This window comes from Typopeltis vanoorti, chromosome 14, assembly GCF_054136105.1.
Source record: "Typopeltis vanoorti isolate ZY-2024b chromosome 14, IOZ_Tvanoo_1.0, whole genome shotgun sequence".
In the NCBI taxonomy this organism is placed as follows: domain Eukaryota; kingdom Metazoa; phylum Arthropoda; class Arachnida; order Uropygi; family Thelyphonidae; genus Typopeltis; species Typopeltis vanoorti.
Window position 1 is genome coordinate 64,167,501 of NC_143562.1, and position 19,670 is coordinate 64,187,170.

Here is a 19,670-nt window from a genome sequence, read left to right on the forward strand (position 1 = left end):
AAAATTTAAATTATTTGAAATTTCTTAAATAAATTTTGACAGAACAGACACACGTTGGTTCGCTAAATGTAACGAATCGGGTGTGTTGACTAGGCAGGATAATCGTTAAAAACCCGAATATTCAAAAAAATTCTTAAAAGTTAATGCAAATTTTGAAAAAGCCAATTCACTTTGAATATAATGATACAGGGATTACGTAAATTTCTCCTAACTGATATCGTAGAGGGCGAATTGCATTAATTTTACTTTCCCATCGCGTTTTTGATGGCTGTTTCATTGTTAAATTTTTTACGAACTTTAAAAGGATTGCCCAATGTTTGTAAGAGAACGAAAAGAAATTGTATATTTCTTAAATAATTGCAAAGAAACTAATTGTATCTGCATTCACTTTGGCTGCATCGTTAATGATTAAATTTAGAGTATGAGCAGCAAATGGCACGTAAAAAGCTCGAGGATTTTTGTTCAAAAGGAAATTTTGGAGCCCATATTTTTTTTCCCGTTCATATTTACCGCATTGTCATACCCTTGACCTCGCATGTCTTCAATGGGGATGTTCCGTTTTTCCAGTTGTTCCACATAAACCACGTCCTGTGGAATCTGATATATCTACAAAACCTAAAAAGATTATCCTGATCTTGACAATTCCATTATCACAGGAAACGAAGCGAATAATAATGGTCATTTGTTCTGTTTTACTTGCATCACGTGTGCAGTCTAAAATAATGGAATAATATTTAGATTTTCGAATTGATAATAAAATTGTATCCCTGATTGCGTTACTTAAAGTTTCCAATATTTCCTTTTGTCTGTTTGTCTTGACTCAAATAGTGTTCTCTATTGTTTCGATGTAGGGCCCTTTCAACATGATTTTACCATAACGGGATCAAACTTCGCAAACAGTTCGACTAATTTTAAAAAAATTGCCGTTATTTCTTTCATATAATTTATCACATGATCCGCGAAAAGCTAAAGTTTGGCTACCAAGGAATTTTATAATTTCAATCAAGCGTTCTAAAACACTCGTCCAATGTTTCTTTTCCATTTCATACATGCTTTGAATCTGGCAATCAATAGTAGTTTTGATTATTAAATTTTTATCAAGTTCCTTCCATTTTAAGAAATTTTTCATGTGAGTTATACTAGTCTCATGTCTATGCAAAGTTTTACTTAAATTTCTCCAATCGTTATAACCTTCTACAAGACTACTTGATTCAGTAGGTGCACAACGTTTGCAACAAAAGCAAAAAAACAGAATTTAAAGTTTCGGAATAAATGAGCCATGTTCTTGGCACGAGCTCCCCGTTTTCCATTTTTCTATTATAATACGTGTCGCCAAACTTACGACCTATGTATCTCTGGGATATATTATATTTTTCTTTTTGAACAGTCCCCATTTCAATTAAAACAACTCGTAATTTTTCATCAATATTTCCCCATTCACTTGGATCTTCTAAATTTACAGAGACTAACGTGTTAGTTTCGTGGTCAACTACAACTAAATTTATTCTGTTTTTCACTTAAATCATGCGTCTTGTTATCTTGTTCAGTTGCAATAGTACTTTCATGAAAACTGGATGATGTGCACTGTTCTTCAACTCTGATTTCTGATGTATCGAGTCGGTTACAATCTGCATCAGAATATTTTAATATTTTAACAAATTTATTAAGAGCTCCAGTTTGTTTCTTAATTGCTTCTATCGCAGCATGACGCTTACGATTTCGTGCACCGGATAACTTTTTTTTTTTAAATTTTTGATTCCATTTCTATTTTATACCCACAAGAAATTATTACACAACACGACACAGAGACGAAATAATAGTCCGCACTGCGCTGCTGTCAGTAGCCTACTGAGATGCGTACCATAGGAATGGCTAACTAGCAATAAATGTTTTGTACGAAAATTTGTTTCTGCGCATAAAAACCGTTCACCGTTTCACTTTAGATAGACTGCAGTAGACACAACATTCTGCAGTCTATCTCACTACAAAATTGTAAACAGCCGACTGATCAAAGAGGCGGCAATATACAATTTTTTTAAAATTTGTATTCGGTGTATCCGGCCTTATTTATTTTAATATTGATCATTCTAAGAATTTTTTGTTTTTATGATAAAAATTTTAATTTCTTAAAAATGAACTTATTAACCATACACCGGCAGCGGTACCCCCTTCGTGGCGACGCCCGCATGAAGCGCATGTCCGCTTCCGCCGGCCCTGGCCATACCGTCAGTTGTATGGGACAAAAAAACAGAATGCTCGCCAAACTGCGTTAGCTCAATTCTTTGTTAAGAAGTAGAATAATAAATTGATATTCTGAATATGTTTTATTGTCTTTCAGCTTCATGGTTTTCCTTTAACTAGGCTCTGAGATATACCCTAATTCTATTATAAAAAATAAGGGTCAAAAAAGAAATTTGAGGAACGAATTTTACTTTTTCCCATAGATTATATTCGATTAGTGCTTTTTCGATTAATGCGCCTGTTTTAAACAGCGCATTAATCGAGGGATTGCTGTATAGTGAATGTTGTTATGGCAGTTTCACATATTATTGGAATTCGGTTGAAGAGAGTTAGCATTTCAACGTAATTGTTGGCTTGCTTTTATCTTTCAGTTGCCGATCTTTTGTTAATACCGCACCAATCATATGCATGTCTGAATAACCTGCCATTGCTGCCTATTTCGCGTTAGGCTTAATTACCGTAAAAGGGAGAAAAGTCACAAAACAGAAAAATATTCCCGATCCGCGAGCGTGCATAAAAAAGTTCCATGGTCGGGCCCAGGAGGGTCGCAGCTGAATTTAACCACTGCTGCAGAGCCGTCGTAACCCACTAAGCAACTAAGGCAATGCCTAGGAGCGGTAAGGTTTAGAGGGTGGCTAAATTTTATCTCGGATATAAAATCATCGCTTTTTTTTTTTTTAACATATTTTCAGTTAGTCCTGCACTTTTTGTTCAGCATTATTCATTAATTAATCAATAATAATATTATTATTATTACCTTTGAAATTCGAAGTTTATTTTTTAAAATCCCAGAAAGGGCACAGGCACGGGGGGGGAGGGGGAAACAGAGCACTGACCTGGCGTAAATAAATTATTTGTGCAAATTTTTCTATAATTAGCAAATAATATAGGAATTATTATTTTTTGCATATCCAGAATGTGGTGAGTGCAGAGAGGATGAATGTATTTCAGGTACAGTGTGATGAGCTATTTGTGTGATGAGACCTCCTACAATGAGTCTTGATTCCATGGTGGTCTGATAATAATAATAAAATCTAGAATTCATTTCTTGCCCTGCTGTGTTTAGTCTGCTGGAAATCAGGCCAGCAGACTGACTTTTTTTTTCTTCTTTATCAGTTGCATTTTCTAATTATTTTAAGCATTTCTCAACCTCTGTTATTGGTACTTTCAATGGAAGCATAAGCACAAATAATTTGTCATACATTTGCTTGTTTTGAAATTTTTGTTCACATCATTCTACTTGAAACTGGCTCCAATTCAAGTTTTATCTTCGCATTTACAGTTAATTATTACAGGTACCGTTTTCCCAACACTATCATCTAAAAAAAAAACAAAAAAAAAAAACAATCTCATACTTACTATCTAGGGATCTCACTAGCTTAGTCTTCATCTTGGTGATGCCCATTATATCACTGCAGTATTTTTATAATAAAGAGTGAACTTTATTTGTATTAAAAATATTCATTGTAATTATACAACTAAATATATCAAACCATTATCCTTCTCATCAGAGGCGTAGCTAGGGAGGAGTGGAGGGGGCGGTCTGCCCCAGGCAACACTTTGAACCTCTTTGAACTTTTGCGGCTAAAATACAGTCTGGAGAACTCATTTCCAAATATTGTAATACTACTGCAAATTTTCTTCACAATTGCTATAAGTGTTGCTAGTTGTGAGAGGAGTTTTTCTAAATAAAATTGATTAAGAATTACTTGCATTACTATGAAATAGACTTCGCCAATGTCATCGATTTCACTAACAGAAGAGCAAGAAAAATAACATTTTAGAATGTTGAAATTGAAGTTTTACTTTAAAAATAAACAGTGTTTTAATTTATTTCCCTATAGGTCATTTTGACTTTAGGTAGTATTTTTGGTGTGTATTGAGAGGGATGGCAAACTCAGGGACTGCCCCAGCAAAAGCTCTAGCTACACCACTAATTCTCATTGATGATAGCATGGATTTGTGGAGGATGACATTAAGTTTTTGTAATCTGTTTAGGTATTAGATCAAGGAGACAAATGGTCAAATGCATTGGTCAAGGGAGATGCATATTATTATTATTATTATTATTATTATTAAACAAGACCTCATGGAGTCAAAGACTCATCTAGGAGGTCCTTTTATCTCACACACATCTCATCATACCGGGTCTTAAACACATTCAAACTCCCTGCAGACACCACACTCTCAGGCAAGGCATTCCAATCATTCACAACTCTGCACGAAAAAAACCTGCCTCTCACTCCCTACTCACACCCTCTTTATACAGTTTCCAGGGATGACCTCTGGTTCTCCCCTGATCTCCCACTATTCGCTGTAGAACTTCTCCACCATTGATCCTATAGCAACCCCTTACCAACTTGTAGGTCTCTATCATATCTCCCCTCTTCCTTCTCTCCACTAGTCTCTGCAAATTACATCTTTTCAATCTTTCCTCATACTCGACATTCCAGAGGTCAGAAACTACCTTAGTCAGTCGCCTTTGGACCCTTTCCAACATCTCTTCATCCTTCTGAAAACCAGGTGACCAAATCTGGGCACAATAGTCCATGTGTGGCCTAATCAAAGCCTTATACAATGGAACAAGAATCTCCCTACTTCTACATGTCAGTGTCCTCCTCATCATTCCCAGAAGTCTTTGTGTTGTCTTCACAATTTTGGCAATGTGACCCCTAAATTTTAGATCCTTATCCACTATCACTCCCAGATCTCTTATTTCCTCTACTTCCAACAATATATTTTCACCAAGCATAAATTCTGCATCCCATCTTTGTTTTCCAAATTTTAAAACCTTACATTTTGCAACATTGAACTCACATCCCCATTTGCTTGCCCAATCACTCAATTTATTCAAGTCTTCTTGCAAGGCCACAACATCTTCACTACTCTTTATGGTTCGTCCCAACTTTGCATCATCTGCAAACAACTGAATATCTCCATCCAAATCTTCGCCAATATCATTAATATACAAGTTAAATAGTAATGGCCCTAAAACAGATCCCTGAGGCACTCCACTAGTGACTTTCCTTTTCCTGGATATTGCACCCCCATACACAACTTGTTGATACCTATCAGATAGCCAGTCTCCAATCCAATGCACTAATCTAATATCCAACCCCATCTGCTCTAGTTTGACTGTCAACTTATCATGAGGCACTCTATCAAAAGCTTTTGCGAAATCCAAGTATATTACTGTGTATCCTTCTCCTCTGTCCAAGGAAGCAGTCACTTTATTGTAATAAGTAAGTAGATTACTAAAACACGACCTCCCTTTAGCAAATCCATGCTGTCCATCAAAGATAATACATATCACATGTCAACCCAATTCTGGATCCTAGTTCTCACAAGCTTCTCCAACAACTTAACCACAACACCTGACACACAGATAGGCCTATTGTTTGATGCTTGAGTTCGATCACCTCCCTTATGAAGTGGCACAATGTTGCCCTCCTTCCACTCCTTAGGAACTTGACCGAGTGTAAGACTCATATTAAAAAAATATGTCAAGGCAGGTGTCAACTCCCTGGCATATTCCTTCAGAATACGTGCCGATATATTATTAAGTCTCACAGCCTTATTAACATCTAGTTTACTCAACTCCCCAAACACCTCTTGCTCACTTACAGTCAGTCTCTCCTCCCCATCATCAACTGCTCTTAATCTCTCCATGAAGTCACATTCACAAGATTGAAAGATCTTTATGAACTGCTCATTAAGTATCTCCACCACACATTCTGCAACAGCTGTCTTTATACCATTTCCTCCAATCAATGTCATCCTTCCATAATCATTCTTTCTTTTGCTGGCTACATATCGAAAGAACTCCCTAGGATTCTTTTTAGCTTCATTAGCTAACTGCTGTTCATACCTCTCTTTAGCTACTCTCACCAACCAAGTCACTCTCCTTGCCTGGTCTTTGTAGAACTCATGAAATTGGTTACTTCCACTTCTCTTATGCTGCCTCCACAATGCCCTTTTTCTCTGTATTGCATGCTTAATCTCTTTATTCATCCATCTCACACCTAACTTATTTAACCTTCTCACCCGTGGTATACATTTAGACATTGCATCCACTAAATATTTTTTGAAAATCCCCCAAGCTGCATTGATCTCTTTTCCAGCTAACTCCTCATTCCATGCTACACCTGCAAGCTGTCTCCTGAGCTCTTCATAATCACCCCCCTTGTAGTTCCACATATACCCTTTTTTCACAGGGGTCCTTGCACTGCTGGCAACCACCCAAGTAATCACCTCATGGTCACTTTCGCCAATTGGTGGATGATTTGATACCTCATTGATAATTACATCCTCCGATGAGATGACCAAATCCAAGACAATATTATACAGTAGTATATTTAGATTTTGCAAAGGCCTTTGATAGACTACCACATGACACAATGGCAATTAAACTAGAATTGGATGAGATTAATTAATGTATTATTATATTGTACTACCACAAGAAATATAACAAAGAATATCTATCAGTCCATATACTTGATAACCCTCTCCACTTTTTCAGTACCTTGATTTATCTAGTTCTCATTTCATGTGTTTTATTTCACTTGCACAAAATTGTGATCTCGGTAACTGAGATCAGTCTTGTGCACAACAAAGATGCCATATTAGATGACTTCAGGAACTTCTCTTTCCATAGTCAAATACTGCTTCTGTCCTTCCAATCTAAACACTTGATCTGAGCAAGTCACAGAAATTATTAACATCATACCTCCATGGAGTCAGAGACTCTTCATGGGTGGTACATGCTGTTACACACACAACTCATCAAACCATGCCTTAAAATTCAGAGTGTCTGCACTCACAACACATTCAGGCAGTGCATTCCACTCACCAGCCACTTTCCATGCAAAGAACCTGCTCTTCACTTCTTTGCTCATGATCTCCTTATACAATTTCCAAGAATGACCTCTTATACTACCCTTCTCTCGTTCTATGAAAAATTTCTTCAATGTTAACTTGGTAATAATCCCTGACCAACTGATTTTCTCAATCATGTCTCCTCTCCTCCTATTCATGAAGCTTTGCAAATTATATTCCCTCCATCTATCTTCATACTCCAGATTCCAAAGACCAGTTACCACCTTTTGTGAATCTTCTCTGGACTCTTTCTAACATATCCACATCACCATGAAAACCAGGTGACCAAATCAATGCACAGTAATCCATAATTGTTCTCACTACTTGAAGGCCTCCCATTTCATCCAACATTCTAGCCTCCTTTCCAAGCCATGGTTTAAAACAGGTGTATAAAGGCAGATGAAAAAATATTCAGCATACCACAAGTGGCTTCCCAACAAAAACTTCATACTCAGCTTATGCCAAATCAGGGCATGTTACCTTTGCTCACCAGCACTTTCACTTCTCTCTCATCCAGATAGCTCCACTGTTAAAGCACCTAAAGATTATTATTATGTGACACCTCCAGGGAGTCCAAAGACTCATTGAGGGAGAGTGTGCCAACAGCATCGAATGATTGATCATCTTCCAACTACTAACCACACTCAAACTTAACTTTTTGCGAGCCATTAGTAGCAGAGGCTCTACCAATCGACCAACCTTTGCTGGCAAAGCTGACTTCCTTGGATCCTTCTTCTCTTTTAACCCATTCATAGATGACTAAGAGAAATCACCTCATGTCATAGAAACGAACACCATACACCTCCTGAATAATCAGAAGAATACTAACTTTTCCACTATCTAGAGACTCATTGGTTAATCAGTGAGTGACCATAAGTATGGATTCTGCTATTATAGATTCACATATTTTAGCCTATATCACCCACCAATGGAAACTTGCCATGGAAAGGATTGAAGAAATATGTTGTTATTGCTTTTGACAATTCCAGAGCATTTAATCATGTCTAAAATCAAAGCCTGTTCTGTGAATTGCCATCCTTTGGTCTACTTGCTATTCTCTGTAATTGGGTAGCATGCTTTTTCTCTGGTCTTTCACTCTCTGTTATAGTAGATTATTTCCTCTCTTTGAGCTACTCTACTCCTAATCACCAGTAATCCCATCCACAGCTTTGGTGATTATAGTATGTTACATTCATCATACTCATGCAAGAAGTCATGCAGTGCACAAACATCCCAAACTTCAAGATCATCTGCCTGCAGTCAGTGCCTTAAAATTATTGTTATTATTACCAAGACTCCATGGAGCCAAAGAATCATCTAGGAGGCCTTTTATCAAACACACAGCTCATCATACCATGCTTTAAACACACTCATATTCTCTGCAGACACCACACTCTCAGGCAAGGCATTCCAATCATTCCAACTCTGCATGAAACAAACCTGCTTCTCATTCCCCTACTCACATCCTCCTTATACAGCTTCCAGGGATGACCTCTGGTTCTCCCCTGATCTCCCACTATTTTCTGTAGAATCTCTCCAGCATTGATCCTATAACAACCCCTTAATAACTTGTAGGTCTCTATCATATCTCCCCTCCTCCTCCTGTCCACCAGACTCTGCAAGTTGCATCTTCTCAATCCTTCCTCGTACTCGACATTCCAGAGGTCAGAAACTACCTTAGTCAGTTGCCTCTGGACTCTCTCCAACATCTCTTCATCCTTCTGAAAACAAGTGACCAAATCTGGGCACAATAGTCCATGTGTGGCCTAATCAAAGCCTTATACAACAGAACAAGAATCTCTCTACTTCTACACGTCAGTGTCCTCCGCATCATTCCCAGAAGCCTTTGTGTTGTCTTCACAATTTTGGCTATGTGTCCCCTAAATTGTAGATCTTTATCCACTATCACCCCCAGATCACTTATTTCCTCCACCTCCACCAATATATCCTCGCCAAACATAAATTCTGCATCCCACTTTTGTTTTCCAAATTTTTCCAAATGCAGTCTTTTTTTCTCACAGTATTTCAGCTCACCTATCCTTATCTTGTAAGACCAAAATCACCAGATAGTCGGATCTCTCTCTCTCTGGGCTGACATTTACCTCCAGCCTCTCTTATGTATAAATAATGCCTTGAAAAAAAAAAAAACTAAGCCTTATTTTCCACTCAAGATGCTACTTTTCACCCTAACTGCCAGCTCAGTACAAATCGTAGATCTGTTCATCCTTAGGATACTGTTCAAGAGCCTTGCTAAAATTTCTTCTAACTCTTGTTTATGGAGTGGTAGCCACACTGCCTCTGATTGGAGAAAACTGGGGAGAATGCCTGATATGTATAATTTTCTGATATGGAATTAAAAAAAAAAAAAAAAAATGGGTGATTATGATAAATTGAGGGGTCAGCTGCTATAGAGCATTGCCATGGCTTAAGAATTCTTGTAGGTTCTCTGAATATGTTTCATGAATTTCCATATGCTATTTATTATCACCCAATGATCCCTTGCCTCTTGACTTCATTATTATTATTATTGCACTGACACCTCCTGTGAGAGACCCTAACTCTCCTTGAAACCATTAACAGACAGACAGAGCACTCACAACTGACTCAGGTAATCCAGTCCAGTTCATTCACCACTCAAAGAGAAAAATTGTGTCCCTATGCTCTTACCCAACTTCCAGGGATGATCTCTTATTCTCCCCCCCCCCTAAATATTTCAGCCAAGTGCTGAAACATTTCCTTGCATCAATTCTCTAAAAGGCTAAGTAACATAAATGTTTCTATCATATCCACCTCCTTTTTTGCCTATCAACAAACTTTTGCAATCTGCAAACCCTCAATCTATCCTCATAGGGAGCATTCCACAGACCACTCACCATCTTGGTCACTTGCCTCTGAATCCTCTCTACCATTTCCTCATCTCTCAAGAAATGCAGGTGACCAGACCTGAGTGCAGTAATCCAGATGTTATCATATCAAGGCTTTATAAGCAATGATTACTCTCTTATCTCTTGCTTATTACTGTGTTCTTCAATAACTAAGTAATCCTCTTAAGATACCCTTGGTGCCTTTGAAAAGATGGGAAGAGACCGTAACAGGTCACTAGGCATATTACTGGAAAGGAAGAAAAAGAAGAACTTCAACTCTCTATCCTACTACTACCACCTCAAGTCCCTGGTCTTATCAGTTTCCTGGAGTACAGTTCCCTCAATGTGGTACACAGCTCATAATCTTTGTATCCCAAAATGCATAACTTTACACTTTTCCATGTTAAATTGACATCCATCATGTTTTGTCCTATTCAAATTATCCTACAAGCCCTTTACATCATCTTGATTAACTAGCTCTACCCAAATTTGCATCATCAGCAAAGAACTGAATATCTCCCTTCAAATTATTTCCTATATCATTTATGCACAAATTAATCCCTATATTATCCCTATTTGCTGCAGTTTGCATAACACAGTTCCATGTGGTATTCTGTCAAATGCCTTTGCAAAATCTAGCAGTAGCATTGTGTAGCCATTCCCTTTATCTAACTCAGTTGTCACTCTATTATAAAAAGTTAGTCAGTTACTAAGGCATGACTGATCCTTCACAACGCCATTTGTCCCTCATAATATCATATTCTTATCCACCCACTCCTGAATTTTCTTTATGACCAACTTTTCCAGGACATTTACTACCACTCCAGAGATTTTGATTAGTCTGTAATTTGCTACTGTAGACTTAGATTCTCCTATATGCAAAGGAATTCCACATATACCCCTTCCTTCTTAACTGTAATTTCCTCATATTTTGCTACCTCCTAAGTCAAGACCACATGATCACTTTGCCCAATCAGAGGCAGTGTAACCACCTTAGTTATGGACAGGTTTTTTGATCTTATGACAAAATCCAACACTCTCGTACCCCAAGTTCCCTCTATCACATTCTGCTTCAAGGAATTATTTTTCAGTAAGTGTATAAATTCTCTTTCCTTCCTACTATGTGATTTTTCCTCCTTTAAATCTGCCCTCCAAAGTTGAAGTCCCCCATGATAATTACTAAACTTGCACTTATTGTACTAATCTGCTGATTCCAGTCTTTCACATCATCCCTGACACCACCCCTCCCAACATAAAGCAGCAACCAATTTTATGTTTTGTTCTATTGGCCATAATCTCACATCCAATTGATTCAAAATCTGCATGACTGACTCCTTCTCCTGTTGGCTGCAATACATCTGCTATCATCAGCAGTACCCTTCTATTTTCCCTGAAAATACTAAATCCATCACATCCTGTCACTATAACTGTGTCATCTGCTGTTAGCCAAGTCTCACTAATGCCTGTAACTTTCGACAAGGTTGCACTAACCAATGCCAAAAACTCCTCCCACTTGTTCCCAATACTTCTGGCATTAGTATATAAAAACTGCAGCATCCCTGTAGCCCTCCCCCCCCACCTTCCTGAATCGACTACCCTGTTCAATATTTTTGCTTGAGAGACTAGGTTCTGTACTTGGTCATTTTCACACTCATGTGCACGCGTACACACACACACACACACACACACACACACTTGCATCTGCTCTGATTTCTTTTGTTTTCCTGACTTTGTGCTTCCACACTGTCAGTGAACAGAGCTCTCTACAGACACCTGCCTCTGAATCAATTTGAGTACAGTCCATATCAGCATTGTACAATCTTTATGTCCATCAAACTCAGCCATTGGTCCACAAACTCTCTACATCATATTGGATTCATTGGCAATCATCGGCATCCTTCTCAGTTTGCCTGTGCAACCATACCCTTTCAGTATGGTTCACAGGCAAACCATTTTAGAAGGCACTTTATAATAGCCTTCTAAAGTGCACTTAGTCACGCTCATCTTTCTGATTTACTCTTTCCTAGTTTTATACCATCAGCAAACAACTGAATATGTTCCCCTGTTGCGTGGAATATATTCCACACATGTTCCATTCATAGTATCATTTCCACATAGAATAGTAGTAGTGGAAATTTGTAGATGCTGCTCTTTCTGAAACATCTGTTTGATATATTTCAGCCACTTGGGAGATTGGATGGTTAATATCGTTCAGCTCCCTGACCCCCCCCCCCCCCTTCTTCTGATCCACTGATCCTATCCAAATCCACTTTTTGTGCTCCTACATTGATGATACAAAAAACTTTTTACATTATGTCATGTCTTTGTGGTATTCAAAAATGAAATCTTAAATGCTAATTTATCCATATAGTAATCAAACACTTACCATATTTGCTTTATATTATTACTGTAATTATTATTTTTATAATAATTATCATTAAAATGTTATGGCAGTATTGAATCAAATTTAATTATACAATTCTCTTGCACTAACATAGTCATTCATTTTTCACAAAAATTTGCCTAATTCTACAGATATTCACTGTCAAACTCTCAGTCTATGTGTAGAATCAAGCAAATTTGTAAAATATAAATATATCAATATAAATAAATAAAAATACAAAAAAAATTTTTTTTTATAAAAAATGAAAAAAAAAAAGAGAGAAATTCTTAGCCTACCAATGGTACTAATGTGCTATGTTTGCAAACTTTCATGAGTCTGATTCACATAAAAATAATCAATTTTATATTGGTCAGGACACACGATTTACAGACATAGTGGATCAGAAGACTGGCTATACAACAAAGAGTATGCTGTGTATGCCAATATTTGATGGAGATTCAGAGGTAATGGGAGTGGCCCAAGTTATCAATAAGAATGGTGAAAAAGGAGAAGCGTTCGATAATAATGATGAAAAGGTAAGACATATATACAAATGTGGATAAATAGAACCATGTTATACACGCAAGCTACTTTTAGTCTGATTTTAGAATTGTTTTGTAATATAAAAACTATATAAGTAAATATATATAGTTATCAGAAATAAAAAAAAAATATATGTTATCAGAAAGTGGTTTATACATAATATTTACTGGAATCTTGATTGATTATAGCATTGATATATTATATATACATGTGTTGTGGAATTTATATAACATGTTTTATCAGTAGAAATAACTGAAGTAAAATTGCATACTATTGATGATGATATCATCATCTGCTTTATACTAATTTTTTTTTTTATGTTGCTCTTACCCACAAAAGGTTATTTTGTAATTTGTAGTGTTTTTTTTTTTTTACCATGGATGGCCTGAGGAATTTTTTTTCTATTTTATTTATTTTTTGCATAGCCCAGAATTTGTCAAGCCTTTCAAAAATATCTCAAATTTCTTTTTATCTCAATTGAACTATTTGCATTTTCACAATCTAGCAAAAAGTTCTCAAATTGTACAAAGTAGTTTATTTTGTATAATTTGTATTTGTATAATTTTAAAACAGTAAGTTGCTTAGTTATATATCCTCATGTCTTCACCTTCCACATTCCCTGGCCTATAGTAACATTGAATTAAATATCTCTTTCTTTCAACACCACCTCACATCATGCTACCTCAAAATCATTGCCACTATTTCCTTCTTGCATCTCTATACAGTGGTATACTTGGATTTTTCAAAGATCCTTGATAGATTTCCACACAATATGCTCATAACAAAATTGGAGTGGAATTGATTAAGGGACTAGTGAGTTGAATAAGTGATTGGCAGTCAGATATCAGTGGGTTGTGCATGGTGGGAGAGTGGTATCCCAAAAGACAGGGGGTCACTACCAGTATTACAGGTGTCTGTTTTGAGACCATTATTGTTTAACTTGTTTGTTAATGATATTGGGACAGGCTTAACTGGAGATATGGAGCTCTATGAATATGATTGGGAAGAACCATATTAGGAGTAGAACAAATGTCGTGACCTTACAGAAGTATCTGAATAGACTGTGAGAGGGCAAATGAGTGGAGCTAACAGTTTAAGAGTGTAAGATCTTGAAATTAATGGGGATATGTAAGAGATGAGAGATCTGTGAGTAATGGTCTACTAGACACTCTAACTTTACAGGTTATATTTTTTAAATTGTGAGAACATCAGAACAGAATGATGCAGAGGACCATGACTATGGGTTCCCTTGTATAAAGCTTTGATTAGGCCACAAATGAACAGCTATCTGCATATGTAGTTGCCTGGTTTCAAGGAGATGAGGATATCTTAGAGAAGGTCCAGAGAAGATTCACCAAGTCATTGTCAAGTTTCTGGAAATGCGGGATGTGAAAACAGATTGAGGGAATGCAATTTAAAGATATGATTGAGATGTACACTGCTTGGAAAGAAGTCAATGGACACCCTAGTATGAGGAATAAACAGCCATTGCCACCACCTTAATAAGATGTAGGACCTCTTTTTGTTGCGATAACTGCAGCAATCCCATAGGACTGCTGCAGTCATTGCATCACCATTCTTCTTGTAGGCAGGAATGAGATCTTGGACTGTTGTGGGGTAGATCTCCCTTAACCCCCTCACTCAACACACTCCAGTTCATCTTACAGATGTTCAGTAGGGTTAAAATCAGGGTCTGTGCAGGCCATTCAAACCATGCAGTTACAGCAGTAGCCTTATGACACAGTGCATTGTCTTGCTAAAAGAGAAAGTGGGGTCACTTATGTAGAAATGCCACAAAGTAGGAAGCATTGCATTGTACAGAATGTTCAGATGCTTCTCAGAGTTCATTGTTTGTGGTACCAGAAACAGAGGTCCAAGGCCAAACCAGGAAAAAATATAAGGACCATATCATCTCACATTTCCACCTCCGAATTTCATTAGTTGGGGTTATGCATTCTGGTAAGAGACATTCATTAGGCATCTGAAATCAGAGTGTTGCTGCGAGGACCTGGAAGCTCCTACAACTGAGCAAGCCAAGGTAGCTTTGACTAGACGAGCAAGCATCGACCTTCGATACACAATGAAAAGCTCGATTATTGCCACACAAGCTTGACATCTTCTGTCTACAAAAATAAAAGCCTAAATGGAATGCTTATAAATGCATGCATTTATTAACAAATAAATAATATTACTTCTTTCTCAATTAATGAGCTTGCATAGCAAGCATGGAGATTCGCCCCTGATATCTTATAAGTTTCTGTCATGTCCCCTATTTTCTGCCTATCAACTCAAATTTGTAATCCACATACACAACCTATCCTTATAGGGAGCATTTCACAGACTTGTCACCAGCTTGGTCACTCATCTCTGAATCTCTATCACCTCCTGATCCCCAAGACACTGAGATGACAAAATCTGTGCAGTGGTCAGGATGTGGCTGAATCATAGCCCTAGAAAGAGGAATAATAAATTCCCTATCTTTACTTGTTAACATGGTTTTCAACAACCAAGTGTAGTATGCCCTCTGAACTTCCAGAGGATAGGAATAGATAGTATATTGATTAGATGGATCAGAGATTGGCTCTCTGAATGATACCAGCAAGTTCAGCAAGTTTGATGGAGCAGTGTCTCAAAAAAGGAGGGTAACCAGTGGCTTCCCCACAGGGTTCTGTTCTTGGGCCCTTGCTGTTTTGACTTGTTTGTAAATGATATATCATCTGGACTGACTGGGGATTTTCAGTTGTTTGCTAATGATGCAAAGTTGGGGAGAATTATAAGTAGCACTGCTGATGTTAATTTCATTCAGGAAGATTTGAATAGACTTTTTTGATTTGGACAAAGGAGTGGGGATTGTAGTTTTAATATTAATAAGTGCAAGGTGTTGCATTTTGGAGTTCAGAAATATAAGGCTGTGTACTTACTATATTGATGGTGCCATACTGCAGGAGATTCGAGAGGAGATTCGAGATTTGGAAGTGATGGTTGGCATTAGACTGAAGTTTAGAGGGCATATTGCAAAGACTGCACATCATGGTGTTGCTATAATAAGAAGTACTTTAACATGCAGTGATAAGGAAGTGATTGTGCTATTGTATAAAGCACTGGTCAGACCACACTTGGACTGTTGTGCTCAGATTTGGTCACCTAGTTTTCAGCGTGATGCAGAAACATTGGAGAGGATCCAGAGATGAGTGACTAAGACAATGTCAGGACTTTGGAATGGTGGCTATGGAGAGAGGTTGAGGAAATGTGGTTTGCAGAATTTGGTGGATAGGAGGGGAAAAGAGGTGATATGATACACATTTAAGTTAGTGAGAGGATTTTATTGGATTAATCTAGATGGGATTATAAAAAGAGTACAAGGTGAGAGGGGAAAAAGCAGAGACCATTCCTGGAAGTTATGTAAGAAGAAAGAATGTGGTGAATGGAATGCATTACCAGAATGTGTTAATGCAAGTAGTGTTAAGGATTTTAAGATTCAGTATGATAAATGTTGTCAGTCGGATGAACTATCCATGATGTGTCTGCTGACTCCATAGAGGGTGCAATAATAATAATAATTTTAGTTTAATCCTTTATCCAAGTGTAAGCAAACAAAGTTTGCACCTGAAGTATCTTCAGGACTGAGGCAACTCATGGTAAAGGTGGACCAAGCTCTCATCACTCCTTGTCTCAGTATCTCCCATAATGCAAAGCACATCTCCTTGCGAACATGTATAATGCTATGCATTAAGGGAAGGCCACTACCCAGACCGGTTTCACCCTTTATTGAGGTCTCATCAGTGGGAACCAGACCCAGAAGTGGTGATACTAAGGCAGAAGCAATGGTGAAGTCATATTTACCAGAGTAATTTAATAATAAGGTGGTACACCTTTTGGTAACTCATATAGGTAAATATGACTTCTCACAAGAATCTCCCAACTTCTACACATCAGTGTAGAAGTAGAGAGATTCTTGTTCTGTTGTATAAGGCTTTGATTAGGCCACACATGGACTATTGTGCCCAGATTTGGTCACCTGGTTTTCAGAAGGATGAAGAGATGTTGGGAAGGGTTCAGAGGCGACTGACTAAGGTAGTTTCTGATCTCTGGAATGTTGAGTATGAGGAAAGACCGAGAAGATGTAATTGCAGAGTATGGTGCAGGAGGGGAGATATGATAGAGACCTACAAGTTGGTAAGGGGTTGTTATAGGATCAATGCTGGAGAAGTTCTACATAAAATAGTAGGAGATCAGGGGAGAACCAGAGGTAATTCCTGGAAAACTGTATAAAGAGGGTGTGAGTAGCAGAGTTGTGAATGATTGGAATGCCTTGCCTGAGAGTGTGGTGTCCGCAGGGAGTTTGAGTGTGTTCAAGACACGGTATGATGAGATGTGTGCGTGATAAAAGGACCTCCCAGATGAGTCTTTGACTCCATGAGGTCTTGAGGTAATAATAATAACTTTCTGTCCACCATTATCTGCAGTCCCTAGCTTCATCAGTTTCCTGCAATCCAGTACCGTCAGTGTGTGTATGCAACCCTTTCAACTGAAAGTGCATAACCTTACCTTTTGCAACATTAAATTGAGAACCATTTTCCTCTGCTCACAATACCAATTTATTTGAATCATATTACATGATATCTACATCACCTTTATGAACTATTGCTCTTTCTCCAGTTTTACATCATCAGCAAACAACTCAATATCTCCCTTTAAATCTTTCCCTAGATCATCATCATCAAATTCCCGACATTTACCTTCAAGGGGTGTACAGGTGATAGTACTACATGAAAAATTTACATCATTACTAACTTCCTATCTGCAATTTTCCTCCTATCAATCCATTACCTGTCAAGGCTTCAATATTGTTAGATCTTATATTTCTATCATCTAAGACACTTTGTACCGTATCAATCCACCTATATCTTGGTCTTCCTCTGGATTGTTTTGCTGACAACCTGGCAGAGAACACTTGTTTTGCTAATCTTTCCTCTCCCATTCTGTTTAAGTGACCACATCACCTGAGATTAGCTCTACTAACACATTCCTGGATGCTAACAATGTCAAGTTCTTTCCTAATGTCCTCGTTTTTTATGATATTGCCATTGATGCCATCTGTTCATGCCTGCAATCTTTCTCAGGACTCTCATATCTGGGGTCTCTAGTCTTTGGTCAAGTGTTTTTACTTCTAACCCAGCTCTCAGATCCATAAGTTTAAAACTGTTTGAACACTGTCTTGTATACAGCTAATTTAGTGTCTTGACTAATTTCTCTCTTATTCCATATAAATTTATTCAATTTACTTCCTACCATACCAGCTTTGTTGTTTCTGTTGTCTATTTCCATATTTAATTTATCATCTTCACTAAAAATTGTGCCTAAGTAGCTGAAAAGTTTCACTTGTTCTATAGGTTCTCCATTCACAATGCTGTTGATATTTTCAATACTTCTGCCTATTTTCATCGTCTTTGTCTTGTTATTGCTGACCTTCATACCATATCTGTTACAACAGTTATTCAATTTAGCCAGAGAATCTTGCAGACTTGTAGCTGATTTATTTAGAAGTATAATATCATCCACATAAAGCAAAGAGCTGACATTAACATCTCCAATTTTGATATCAGATTTAATACCACTTTCCTTCATAATGTACATCCTTGTCTGACACCAGATTTAACATTAAACAATATTCCTGTACTTTGTTCAGTTCTAACTGCTGACTTACAACTCAAAGACTAAGTATTGCTTGATATAATGCCCCCACTGACACCATACAACTGTAGTGTTTTGAATAGGGGTGTACAGGATTCTCTCTTGGCACCTTGTCATATGCTTTTTCCAGATCTAAAAAACTTAAATACAGATCTTTGTTATATTCCCATGATTTCTCAACTGTTTGTCGCAAAGTGAAAAATCTGATCCTGAAAGATTCTAGTTGGCCTGAATCAAGCTTGTTCTTCACCAAGCTTCCCTTCCACAATCCTTCTTAACCGTTTCTCAAGTATACTGGCATAAATCTTACCAAGAACACTCAGTAGAGATATACCTCTGTAATTCTTGCATTTAGTGTCATTTTCCTTTTTATATATGAGTACTATGAGAGCTCTACTTCAATCTGGGATTTAGGAAAGATAGTGTGTGTGTTGCCTAGGTATGATAGTGGTGAGCTGAGCAAAAGAGCAGTGATATTGAATGGCATAATAGCGAGAATGTGTCAGAAGAGAGAACTGGAATATGTGGATGCTTGGAGTGCATTTGAGAACAGAGAGGAATTGTATGCAAGAGACTGCTTGCATTTGAATGAGGAAGGATGTAGACATCTGGAGAGATTTGCTGTTCTGAACGAGTCAATGTGTCCCAGTGTGGAATACATTGACTCGTTCATTGTAACAATGGCATTTTTATGCTTTATACTAATGCCAGGAGTATTCGGAATAAGGGAGAGGAATTGGTGGCACTGAGCATCAACTTGGCCAAAGATTATTGCAATTACCAAGACATGGTTGACAGAAGAGGATATAATTACAGGAATAGAAGTTGCTGGGCATAGCATTTTTCGGCAGGATAGGAACGGAAAGTGTGGTGGTGGAGTACTGCTTATGATAAGTGACGACCTATGTCCTCACTTATGTACCCCACTAAATATCCTAGACAGGATATTAAGTGGGGTGTTGCTACAGACCAAAGAGTACAGAGGGTGGGTACCAGGAGATGTTGAGACAATTGAGTGTGGCAAGTGTAAGAAGAATGATTGTTATGGGATATTTTAACTACAGCAGTAT

The 19,670-nt window shown here is 37.6% G+C and overlaps 1 protein-coding gene across 1 annotated transcript in view; it reads left to right on the plus strand.

The window, feature by feature from the left end:
• Positions 1-19,670, plus strand: part of Pde11 (Phosphodiesterase 11) — a 384,638-nt gene that overhangs the window by 114,352 nt on the left and 250,616 nt on the right. Inside the window, exon 3 of the mRNA XM_090404525.1 lies at positions 12,738-12,899. Within this exon, the coding sequence (XP_090260651.1) occupies positions 12,738-12,899 (162 nt within the window). The remainder of the gene's footprint in view (positions 1-12,737; positions 12,900-19,670) is intronic.